The 12634-nt window shown below is 47.9% G+C and overlaps 3 protein-coding genes across 6 annotated transcripts in view; all 3 read right to left on the bottom strand.

The window, feature by feature from the left end:
* Ifi35 (interferon induced protein 35) overlaps positions 1 to 524 on the bottom strand; it is a 10587-nt gene extending 10063 nt beyond the window's left edge. The window contains exon 1 of the mRNA XM_021213800.1: positions 311 to 524. Within this exon, the coding sequence (XP_021069459.1) occupies positions 311 to 331 (21 nt within the window). The 5' untranslated portion in view covers positions 332 to 524. The remainder of the gene's footprint in view (positions 1 to 310) is intronic.
* A 1859-nt stretch (positions 525 to 2383) lies between these two features.
* On the bottom strand, positions 2384 to 5635 carry Rpl27 (ribosomal protein L27). Its single transcript, XM_021212913.2, has 5 exons — positions 5422 to 5635; positions 5076 to 5158; positions 4220 to 4389; positions 2578 to 2688; positions 2384 to 2471 (listed from the first exon to the last, which is right to left on the bottom strand). The coding sequence occupies exons 2-5, from the start codon at positions 5154 to 5156 to the stop codon at positions 2423 to 2425; spliced, it is 411 nt and encodes a 136-aa protein (XP_021068572.1). The 5' UTR covers positions 5157 to 5158; positions 5422 to 5635; the 3' UTR covers positions 2384 to 2422.
* Positions 5636 to 9965: 4330 nt separating this feature from the next.
* Rundc1 (RUN domain containing 1) overlaps positions 9966 to 12634 on the bottom strand; it is an 11242-nt gene continuing 8573 nt past the window's right edge. For 2 of the 4 annotated variants that reach the window (XM_021213029.2, XM_029546198.1), the window contains one exon: positions 9966 to 11837. In XM_021213029.2, coding sequence (XP_021068688.1) covers positions 10972 to 11837 — 866 coding nt within the window. In that variant the 3' untranslated portion in view covers positions 9966 to 10971. Of the gene's footprint in view, positions 11841 to 12634 lie in introns of all 4 variants that reach the window. The other 2 variants (XM_029546197.1, XM_029546199.1) reach the window with 1 other exon arrangement.

The raw sequence follows: 12634 nt of genomic DNA, 5'->3' as shown, positions 1-12634 counted from the left end.
CGCCTTTAATCCCAGCACTTGGGAGGCAGAGGCAGGTGGATTTCTGAGTTCGAGGCCAGCCTGGTCTACAGAGTGAGTTCCAGGACGGCCAGGGCTACACAGAGAAACCCTGTCTCGAAAAACCGAAAAGAATGATCAAGGTCCTGACTTGAGGTGTCAGAGTCCTGGTTTTGAGGCAATAGGTAAATGACAAGCTCCACAGGCCAAGGTACCCTAAGCTCTCTACCTGAGCTGAGCAGGTCTAAGCCTAGAACACTGTGTTCCCACCCCTCCCTGTATGCGGCAAATGCTCCCCTGCTCCCTTACTTACAGCTTGCAGGGTCACAGACATGGCTCTCACGTCTGACTGACAGAAGCTGGGGCTTCAGAGCAGGGTTGGCAGTGGAAAATTCTGAAGGACTAAACTCTTTGACCCCTCAGAGGTGGCTCTGGTCTCCTCGGCCTCCAGCAGTGACTGAAACACACTCCCACTGTTGTTGCTTGCTTGCGGGCCTCACTTCCACTTTCATTTCTGTAAATTCTGCCTGGGAGCGTACAGCCCCACCCTTGGGCGGAGCCTTCCAAGTCATCAAATCTAACTACCCAGTCAGTCAGGCATGTGCTCCTGGGACTGCAAAGGGAAGACTTTCCCAGGCGGCCAATTCTAGCATAAACCAATTGGTAGGATTCTTAAGACTTTAAGACAGACAGACTCTCAGTAACGCAGCTCTAGCTGGCTTCAAACTCTTGAGACCTTGAGATCTGTCTTCCTTTGACTCCAAAAAGCTGTGATTAAAGAATTGTGAGTCAAGTGGTGGTGGCACGTCTTCGATGCTAGCATTCAAAGAGGCAGGTGGATCTCTGTGACCAGTTCCAGTCAAGCCTAGTCTACAGTGATTTTTTTCAGAGCAGCCACAGGTACACAGAGAAACCCTACCTCCAAAACCCAAAATATAAAGGGCTCAGCTGTTGAGCACTGTTATTTCAGAGGACCCAGGTTCAACTCCCATTATCCACATGGCCGTTGGTAATTTTTTTTTTAAAGATTTATTTTATGTATATAATAAGTACACTGTAGTTGTCTACAGACACACCAGAAAAGGGCATCAGATCACATTGCAGATGGTTGTGAGCCACTATACAGTTGCTGGAAATTGAACTCAAGACCTTTGGAAGAACAGTCAGTGCTTTTTTCTGTTTTGTTTTTGAGACAGGGTTTCTGTATGTAGCCCTAGCTGTCCTGGAACTCTGTAGACTAGACTGGCCTCGAACTCACGAAATCCACCTGCCTCTGCCCACTAAGTGCTGGGATTAAAGGCATGTGCAACCACTGCCTGGCACAGTCAGTGCTTTTAACCACTGAGCCATCTCACCAGCTCAACTTTTTTTTTTTTTTTTAAAGGACTTATATGTGCACAGTAGCTGTCTTCAGAAACACACCAGAGTAGTAACATCAGACCCCATTATAGATGGTTGTGAGCCACTATGTGGTTGTTAGGAATTGAACTCTGGAAGAGCAGTCAGTGCTCTTAACTGTTGAGCCATCTCTCCAGTGCCCCTCCCCCCCAACTATTTTAACTCTGCCCTCCCTTACTTATAAAACCAGAACAGAGCATGGGCTTGTTTATGTGACATCGGTGCTGGGAAACAATCCCAAGAACCACCCTGCTAAACCATCGGTGCTTCCACCCTCAGGTTTTTGAGATAGGGTTTCTGTGTAGTCTCTTAATGGGACTTTCTCTGAGTCAGCACTTTCAGCAGTGCAGAAAGAACCCTGGACAAAGCTGCTTAACCCTGCACTAGCCAGCACTTGGAAGTTGTTCCCTTATGCTTCAGAGATGGTGCCACAATGTAACACTGGCTGGCCTCAGCCTGAGATCCACCTGCCTGCCTGAGTACTGTCCACATACCTGTATTTTCTGAGTGTGTGCATGTGGTCAGGGGTGGGAGTGGCTTCAAAACAAGGTCTCACTGTGACCCTGGCTCTCTGGGTAATATAGATTGGCTCTGTCTACCAACTCCAGTAGACCAGGCTGGCTGCAAACTCACAAAGATCTGCTAGCCCCTGCCTCTAGAGTGCTGGAATTAAAGGAAAGCACCACCACTGCCCAGTAGTGCGGCTGTAAGTCCAACCTCCTTCTCCTGTAGTCAAGGACCCTGTGTTGTGTAGTCAAGTCAAGCCCAGAATGAGGTTCCTAGTGGGAGGCAGTGCTGCACCTGCTTCTGAGGATGCTTGGGAGACATTAAGAATGTCAGGAACAGCTCATAAGCAAATGTTCACTTGCCTCTAGAAGGCTGTCAAGCCATCAGATGGTTACCAAGCCCAGGTTCGAGACTCACAATAGCACACCTGTTTTATTACCCCAGTCTCTTCCCACACAAATACAATAGGCAGACACTTGTATTTTTTTTTTAAATTTTAATGACGAAAACAAGAATATACCTAAAAGCGAAGCTTCTGGAAAAACCATTTGTTCTTCCCTGTCTTGTATCTAGAAAGGAAAAAATAAACAAATGACACACAGGAAAAAAGTAAACAGGAAAACAAATTCTTTGACAGGAAGCAGAAACTATTCAACAAACACAGGACCCACTTACCGCTCCTCAAACTTGACCTTGGCCTCCCGCCTGGCCTTGCGTTTCAAAGCTGGGTCCCTGAACACATCCTTGTTGACAACAGTCTTGTCCAAGGGGATATCCACAGAGTACCTGGTTTAACAGTGCAGAGGCAAGATCAGCTAGGGACACCACGAAGATAATTCCTTAATCACCTAGTGTGGTCAGGATACAACCCTCGGCAGCATAGCCAGGAATGTCCACTGAAGCTATGCTACATCTTCATGCAATTCCCTGGAAATTCTCATTTTGTCCTCAAATTCCTGAAACTCCTCCTAAGAGGTGAGCTTTATCACATCAGATGACACCCTCCATGCAACAGCTGGCTGTCTCTCCAGCTGGGTTTTCCTTAGCCAGGTATGGCACACACCTGTAACACCAGCACCCCAGGGGCTGAGCTGAGACCTCAGATTAGCCTGAGCTGAGTGAACTAACATAAGACTAAGAGTCAGACAGTCCCGGCAACAAATGTAGCTCAGCACCCCTCAATTTTCACATTCTTTAGTGCCCTTGGTAATAAAGACCTTTCTCTATATAGCTCTGGCTGGAAGACCCACCCGCTGCAGCCTGTTAAATGCTGGGATCCTAACTGCTTTACCACAGAGATTGGAGGTGGGGTGGGGGTGTGCCTAGATAGTACAGCGGTCAACTGTCAGCACCTAGGATTTCTCAGCACTTATGTTGTGGCCCTACACAGGCAAAACATCTACATACATAAAACACCACTACCAAAACAAACACCAAAACCGAAGAAAAACAAAACTGGGTAGTGGTGCTGAATCCCTTTAATCCCAGCACTCGACATAGGCAGATGGGTTAGCTAGTTCAAGCTAGCCTTGGCTACCCTAGAATTTATGTGAGGGGAAAAAAAAAACCTTAACTATGTGTTTCTGTGCACCTGAGTACAGGTTCTCTCTGGAGACCAGAAAAGGATGTCCGGTCCGATTTCCTGGAGATGGGGTATAGGCAGCTTGGAGCCTTTAAACATCAGGTTGTGGAAATTAAACTCAGTAGCTCCACAAAAATAGCAATAAATCCTAAGGACTAAGCTGTCTATCCTGGTTCAAAACAAAGCTGCACAGAGCCCTCTCCTTTCACCCTTATACGGGTTCTGGGGATTGAACTCCAGTCACCAACAGCAGGCCCTCCGCTGCTCAAAGCCCAAAAGAAAATCATCTCGTACAAAGGTGAGAGAAGGCAGACCAGACCCTGTCCTGCGTACCCCTTAAAGACAAATCCAGCAACCTACACTTAGTAAGGTCAAGCTGGAGGACAGAAAACAAAAGGGACCCGAGAGAGGATGCTCACACCTGAAACCCAGAACGCAGGATTCCAAATGTGAGGATAGCCTTGTACTAAAAGACAAACAAAAACAGATGCAGAAAGATGAACTACAGACTGTATCAAGTCTACTCCCCTCCCCCAACAGCATTGTGGTCAAACCCAGGGTCTTATATCTGCTGGGTTATAGTTATACAAGCTTAGTACTCTCAAGATGGAGGGAAGATGATCCAGGGGCAGGAGAGAGGAAAGGGTAAGGGAATATGATGCCCCTTTCTTGTACTACAGCAATCACAATCGTCCTCAGGATATGATCTTCCAATTCCATTACTGGAAGGCTCACCTTGTGGGCATGAGGTGGTTGTAGTTATAAACTTTCACAAAGGACTTCATCTTGGATCGCTTGGCGATTTTCTTCTTGCCCATGGCAGCTGTCACTTTTCGGGGATAACGGTCAATTCCAGCCACCAGGGCATGGCTGTAAGGGCGGTCTGAGGTGCCATCGTCAATGTTCTAGATGAGAAAAGGGAAAAAGAAAAGTCACTGCTTAGGCCCCATCTTAAAAACTGTGCTTATTAAATACACCCTCCACATCTCTAGACCACTGTAGCATAGCAGACAGTCATTTAATGCTAAGAGTCAACAGGACAGTGACTAACTTAGCCAGTGTTGACTCCTGTCATAAGGAGATTTAGAATTTCATCAAAGGATAACACTCACAGTGACTTAATACCTTGCCCCACGAAGCTAGTTAAGGCTGGAGCCCAGACTGCAAAGCGAGCAGTGTAGCCCGTTTTAGCTAAATGACGGGCGCAGGAAGCTGGGGAGGCCAGTGGGCTTGTGACTAGGACCACAAGGGGTATAGAACTGGGCAAGAAGCAGAACTTAAACACACCCAGGGGATGCTACCAAAGCACAAGTAGTGTCTCCCATCCCACATCCTCTCAGCTGCCTGCAGCACCATTACGTTGAACTTAAGTAACACCACCCCTAAACCTTTGTGCCGGAAATTAAGTTACTGCAAGAACTACACACCACAGCTGTAACATGCTCAATACACAGCGGCCACCATTACTACCCACTATGCACTCGCCAGTGCCTATTGTCAGGCCAGATCTTAAATTCCGATCCCGCTCATCTTATGCGGCAGCCGAAATCCGCACATGCTGGCAGGCCCTAGAGCCCCGGAGGCTTGGTACCTTCACGATGACGGCTTTGCGTCCGGAGTAGCGTCCGGCCAGGACCAGCACCACTTTCCCGGGTTTCATGAACTTGCCCATCTCTGCAGAGAACAAAGACAAGGAGCGGCTCGCAAGGGTGCCAAGCGGAAGGCCCCGGAGCCGACGTCTACCTGCAAGCCCCGGTCGTAGGCCCGCGACTCTAGATCACCCGCTGCCGACTCGGCCACGAGGCCCGGAGGCTCTGCTCGAGGGATGCGACTCGCCGTGAAGCCACCGGAGGCTCAGAGTCCGAAGGAGCCCAGCCACCCGACCCCGGGACCGCGATGGCGGCGGATTGCAAGACCCTCGCCAGGCCTCTACTCACAGACGGCAGGCAGTCGGCACCCAGCAGAAAGGAAAGGAGGGCACTTCCGCTAACCTTTCACCTTACGGAGAGGCGGCTTCACTTCCTGTCCCGCCTCCCAGGCCCAGCCACGCCGCGCGGTTGGTGGTCAAAGTTGCTGGCGGAAGGAGCTCGTCAGGGCGGGTCGGGCAACGCGTTGGTTTGAACCAAGCTTTATTAGCAGCACGAGCAGCAGACAGGAACGGAGCGTTCAGGTTCCGGCGTGTGGAGGGAGGAGCGAGGAGGACACTTGCGTCTGAGCTCGGTTCTATCGCCTTTGTTGCTGTAGTCCCCTGCTCTGCCACCAGGAGGGGGACAGAGTCGGAAATTCACAGTTTTGCTTAGGAAGCTAGAGCCTGGGCTTTGCGGGGGTCAGGGGTGGGCGGGGGATGCGGCACAAGCCTGTAATCCCATCATTTGAGGGGCTGAGACAGGAGTTCCAGTTCCAGTTCAAAGTAGATTACATAGACCCTGCCTTGCATAGGTAAATAAATTAAAATTTACTTTAAATTAAATAATTTAAAATTATTATTCATAAGAAACAAAATGACGCAGGGCAGTGGTGGCACATGCCTTTAATCCCAGCACTTGGGAGAGGCAGAGGCAGGCGGATTTCTGAGTTCGAGACCAGTCTGGTCCACAGAGTGAGTTCCAGGACAGCCAGGGCTATACAGAGGAAACCCTGTCTCGAAAAACCAAAAAAAAAATATATATATATATATATATATATACATATATATATATATATATATATATAATATTATATATTTTTCATATTTATGTATATAGACATATATAACTATATATTTTAAAATATGTAGATACACACATATATATATCAAGATTATTTTTTTTGTATGAGTATTTTGCTTTTTTGCCTGCATGTATGTATATGCACCAAGATGAGTGCCTATTAACCAAGGAGGACAGAGGAAAGTGTTGGATGCCCTGGAAATGGTTTTACAGATGATTGTGAGTCACTATGTGGGTGCTGGGAATTGAACCTGGGTTCTCTGCAGATCTTCTGCAAGAGCAGAAACTGCTCTAAGTACCATCTCTCCAGCCCCTATTTATTATTACTTCAATATTTTTCAATTCATTTTAAACGATTTATTTTAGGTTATGTGTATGTTGATATGTGGGTATGTGTGAGAATTTGGTGCCCACATAGGCCACAGACATTGGATCTCCTGGAGCTGGAGTTACAGGCTGTGGTGAACCATTTGATGTGGCTACTAGGACGAGAATTGTGCTTTTCTGGAAGAGCAGTAAGTGCTCTCCACTTCTAAGCCACTTTGCTGGCACTAACTAATTTCTGTAGCTAAAACTGGCTTGGAAGTCACAGAATAGCCTAGGCTGGAATCCAGCTTTCAGTGATCCTCCTGCCTCAGCCTTGTTAGTCCTGGAACTACATCTGGCTTATACTTACATTTCTATATCCAATAAATTTAGGGTGGGGGTTGAGACAGGGTTTCCCTGTCTCGCTCTGGCTGTCCTGGAGCTCACTCTGTAGACCAGGCTGGCCTTGAACTTAGAAATCCACCTGCCTCTGCCTCCCAAGTGCTGGGATTAAAGGTGTGTGCCACCACTGCTCGGCTAAAAATGGTTTTATATATATTTTTAAACTGTGTACTCCAAGCTGCACTTGAACACATAGCAATCCTCTTGCCTCAGCCTCTTCCATCTGTGACTCCAGTCTTGGGTCACCATACCTGGCTGCAATTAAAATATTTTCTGCTGAAGCAGGAGGAAGCATTTCCCAGAGTGATGAATAGACCAGGCTCCCTCACCTACCAATTCTAGAATACATTTTACCTGCTCTCTCCTACCTACCAGTTTTTTTTTCAACAAACATATTGATACATTTTTAAAAAAGATTTATCTATTTATTATATGTAAGTACACTGTAGCTGTCTTCAGACACTACAGAAGAGGGCGTCAGATCTTGTTACAGATTGTTGTGAGCCACCATGTGGTTGCTGGGATTTGAACTCCGGACCTTTGGAAGAGCAGTTGGGTGCTCTTACCCACTGAGCCATCTCACCAGCCCCCTACCAGTTTTTAAAAACATTTTTAAACGTTTTTTAACGTATGTGGTGTTTTACCTAAATGTATGCCTGTGTATCTCACTCATGCCTGCATGCAAGCCAGACAAAAGAGCATCAGATTCCCTGATACTGCAGTTCTAGATGCTTGGTAGCCACTATGTGGGTGCTGGGAATTGATCCCAGGAATCTCTAGAAGAGTGGCCAATGCTCTTAAGCACTGTGATGTCTCCCCAGCCCCCTCTCACCAGTATTTTATGTATATGAGTGCACCATTGTTCTCTTCAGACACACCAGAAGAGGGCATCAGATCCCATTACAGATGCTTGTGAGCTACCATGTGGTTGCTGGGAATTGAACTCAGGACCTCTGGGAGAGCAGTCGGTGCTCTTAACCGCTGAGCCATCTCTCTAGCCCCTTGAATGGACTCTTTTATCAGGGAGCAGCCGACTACGACTATTTGGCCTCTTCCACCTGGCTTGATGTCTGTCTGCACATCAATTTCCCTATCCATCATGGTTTCCATGGTGCTCAGCGTGAGCCTGCAGGTTCATACTGACATCTCCTGAAGGCTGCCTCCTGACAAGTGTTGCCCCAGGCCTACTGCATTGGACAACACCAAGTGTGAAGCACTACAGAGAGCCAAAATCAATGGTAAAGATGTCTTTGACACACTATTACGTACGTAGCTCAACAAAAGAACCTGTGTCCAGAGTGGTAGCCTATGACTATAATTCCAACAGGAGACAGTGAAAGGAGGATCAGAGAAGTTCAAGGTCATCCTTGGCTATATGAGTTCAAGACCAGCACAGGCTATTGAAGACTGCCTCAAAAACAAAACAAGGTCTCCTGTTGGCACAAGCCTGCTACACACAGGGGCAGGAGGATCCCTGAATTCCAGGCCACCTGGTCTATGTATGGAGCTCTAGGAAAACAGAGACTCTGTCTCAAAACATCAAAAACAAAACAAAAAAACCCGAAACCCAAAAGGCTGGAGTGCTACAGTTAAGAACAGCCACTTCTCTTCCAGAGGACTTAGAACATGCTTTCTTACTGTTTTGTTAGAGACAGGGTTTCTCTGTGTAGCCTTGGCTGTCCTAGAACTCACTCTGTAGACCAGGCTAACCTTGAACTCAGAGGCCTGCCTCTGCCTCCCAAATGCTGGGATTAAGGATGTCACCACCTAGCTGCAGTCACTCTTTTTTTTTTTTTCCTTTCCTATTCTGGCCCTGCTCGCTCAGGCCCAAATGTTTATTTATGTAACTACACTGTAGCTATCTTCAGACACACCAGAAGAGGGCATCAGATCTCATTACAGATGGTTGTGAGCCACCATGTGGTTGCTGGGATTTGAACTTAGACCTTCAGAAGAGCAGTCAGTGCTCTTACCCGCTGAGCCATCTCTCCAGCTCCATGGCAATCACTCTTAATGATGTCAGTTCCAGGGACTATTGTGTACAGAGAGCTTTCCCACTCATGTTAGCAGGCTGCTTCCATATCCCAAAGTAATTTGAGGTCAGTTCCTGGAACCCACAAATTGATGGAAGAACTAATTCCAGATAAGAGCCATAGAACTCATGCTCTCTGCCCCCACCATACACATGCAAATTTAAGTTAAAAGCCATGCTATATGGCCATTCCAGTTCTCATCCACCCCAAACACTGACAGCCTCACAAGAGGACTTAACAGTACCGATTTTCAGACGCAGTGTGTATGCCATTCACTGCAGTGCTGATGCTATAGCCTGGGCAAGGTGAGTGAAAATGACCAAGGCCTTTTTAGGGAATGTGACCAGACAAAAACAACATGCATACAAAACCTAGACTGCCACCAGATCCTGACCAATCCAGGGCAGAGAGGAAGTAGACAGTAATAAATGCTGACCTAGATTACATGGGCTGATAGACTAGAGAGACTTAGAGAGTGCAGAGGAGCTATGGGCTTTGCAGAGAGGCTACACAAAATACTGAAACTTTATTAGCAATCACAGATATATCATTATTCATGATATTTTACAATTATCTTTCCCCCTGGGGTTGGTGCTAAGGATTATCAGGCAAGCACTCTACCACTGAGCTGCACTCAAAGCCCAAACACTGCCGTGCTTCTTGGGAAACACGAAGTCAATGATGCATCTTAAGTGACACACTGCAGAGACAAGGTAAAGTGTACTTCATGGAACAAAGCACAGGTGGCAGGTTGGTTCTCCCATCTTCATCTTCAGTGAGTCCTGGAGCAAGTGCCCGCTGCAAGCTGAACGATGAGGGAGTCACCTTCACAGTCACGCAGGCCCTGCTACTGTGCATGCTATGCTGCAAGACCAAACCTCCTGTCTCCAGAACAAGTGGTGCCAATGAGTCACCCCAGGGGCTGTGGCACCCACCCCAGTGCAGCGTGCTCCTGACAGGGATTTTTTTTTTTTTTTTGGTTTTTCGAGACAGGGTTTCTCTGTATAGCCCTGGCTGTCCTAGACTGGCCTTGAATTTAGAAATCCGCCTGCCTCTGCCTCCCAAGTGCTGGGATTAAAGGCGTGTGCCACCACGCCCAGTGTCTGACAGGAACTCTTCTGAGTGCTTTCCCTTCTGAAGACTGAGTCAGTCCTGTGAGAACCACAGAAGAAAGTGACTTTCGAGAAACAGCACAGGACATCAGCTGTCATTCTTAACTAGAGGAGTGCTGACTGAGTGTAAGGATTACCTCAGCAGGGAGACTTCCATTCTCATCTTAAAACCCCTTCAGAATAAACGGGAATCAGAACTCATAACTGCACTTACAGTTCTGGCCCTAGGGCTCTCAAAGCTGCTTCAGGTAAAGGAAGACTGTTCCCAGCTTGTCTAGCAGGAGCCTCAAGGTCAGTCAGTGTCCTCCAGAACTCCCTCATACAGCAAGATGCTGCCTTGAAGAGAAGGGTAGGCACAACCCGCATTTTCTAAAATTCAGACATGGCACGGTGAGTTGGGTATTAGCTGTGTGGTAACTGATTTTGTTATCACAGGCTCCAACAGTGGGAAGGGCACACTGTGGTGGGCTAGGGTCAGCTCCTTCTGTTTGCTTTTAACATCCCCAGCACTGGCTGTGTACATTTTGCATGCACCATACCACTGAGCTACACCTCTAGTCCTGATACTGTTTCTGTTCTAGATTTTACTATTACACTTATTTGTGCCACGGTTCATGTGTGGAGGTAAAAGGACAGGTAGAGAGAGCTCTGTTCTCTGCTTGTACCGCTCAGCTTGCCCGGTGTGATGGCAAGCATCTTTACCTGGCGAACCATCTCTCAGCCCCAACACTATTTTTGATGAGGCTCTGGCACATCTTTCTAAGATGCTAAGAACAGGCTATGCCTCCATTAGCCGACCACCTGAAAAGGGTTGAGAAAACCTATCTCTAACCCTTTCTCCAACTCCCTGGCTTTTAATCTACAATTCTAGGACATCTACATCTTTAGAGCAAGGTGTGGGGGGGGGCTAAGGTTAGGCATTCTCATCAAAAGGCATCTTTGATGTTCTTGAGCTGGCGCACGGCCAGGTCCACAGGAAGGCTGAACTTGAGGCTGCTGAGGCGGCTGAGCAGGTTGAGGGCACTCTCAAAGCCTGTGTGGGCCATGTAGCTCCAGGGCTGGTAATGGGGCTCAATGAGGGACCCTGACTTGCAGATGAGGTTCACCCAGGACACCAGGCGCTGCTCATTCAGTGCCATGCATACCAACGCCTTCAGTTCTGAGTCAGCGCTGCGCTTGAAAGGGTCATGCTCTGTCAGCACCAGGTGGATGGCTGTCAGTAGGCTCTGTTTGGGGGTCACAGCAGTGTCACCCATTATAGGCAGAGCGAAGGACTGTGAGAGCTTCCGGGCCGGGGATTCCACATATGCACGGCCATTCTTGGCATGATAGTACTTTACAAAGAGCTCCCATGGGTGCATGGTCTCAGGGGCTGAGGAGAAAACTGGTAACAAGCAAGCAATGGGGGCCATGACAAGGCTCATCCCAGAGGAGGAGGCATATAGTCCATGGGCCAGTAAGTCTCTCACAGCCACTGTCAGCTCCTTCCGCACAGCCATGGTCAGCTCATCCTTGCCTCCCAGAGAGAGGTCCTGGAGGTTGGCCGAAGTGATGACACGGTCATGTGGCTGATGTCTCAGGGCTAGCTGCTTGACTCTGTCGACCGATACTTCCAGTCTTTTCAGTAAGGGGGAGTAGTCTCTATCTGCCTGGCCCCTCTGCCACAGGGTTTGAGGGATCTGGCCTGTGGCACAGCCCAGCTGGCTAACAGTGAAGATCTGAAGCACAGCCAGCGCTCGCCGCATCAGGTGCAGCCCTGTCTCCCGGGCTCTCTTGGCGTCTTCTGCCTTTGCTGCTTAAGAAACAGTGACTCATTAGAAAGAGGTCAAAGTGACACAGGACATTCAACACATCACAAGCTGTAAGCAAGCCTTGCCTCTGAGCCACCGTACAGGTGTCATATGAAGGGAAGGATGTAACTGGACTGGCTTATCTTCAGCTGGTAATACTAGCTCTAACTGAGCTACTGTGTAGCTCTTCCATTTCTAATATACAACTCAGCTGTTTTTCTTTTTTTCAAACAGGATCTTGCTACATGGCAGTCCTTACCCCTCAGCTTCTCTATTGCTGGGATTTCAGGCAGGCGTGCCATGTCCAGATTCACCTCACTATCTTCTGCCTCTTCCTGCCCCAATTTCTGAAGTGGTAGGATTACAGTTGTGTGCCAACAAGCTCAGCTGCTGCTTTTTTCTTCCCAGCTCAGGATTAAACCCAGGTCTCTAGAACCCCATCTACACTAGGCGTGCACTAGCCACATCTCCTAGATCTGGCCATTTCAAAATTATACTTAGGAGCTGCCAATCCGGGGCTGGAGAGATGGCTCAGAGGGTAAGAACACTGACTGCTCTTCCAGAAGTCCTGAGTTCAATTCCCAGCATCAACATGGTGGCTCACAACCACTTGTAATGAGATCTGATGCCCTCTTCTGGTGTGTCTGAAGACAGCTACAGTGTACTTATTTATAATAGTAAATAAATTTTTGGGCCTGAGCAAGCGGGGTTGGCCAGAGCGAGCAGAGGTCCTAAATCAAATTCCCAACAACCAGATGAAGGCTTACAATCATCTGTATAGCTACAGTGTACTCATATA

Source organism: Mus pahari, chromosome 14 (genome assembly GCF_900095145.1).
Source record: "Mus pahari chromosome 14, PAHARI_EIJ_v1.1, whole genome shotgun sequence".
Lineage (NCBI taxonomy): Eukaryota > Metazoa > Chordata > Mammalia > Rodentia > Muridae > Mus > Mus pahari.
This window is presented reverse-complemented; position numbering and strand designations above follow the sequence as displayed.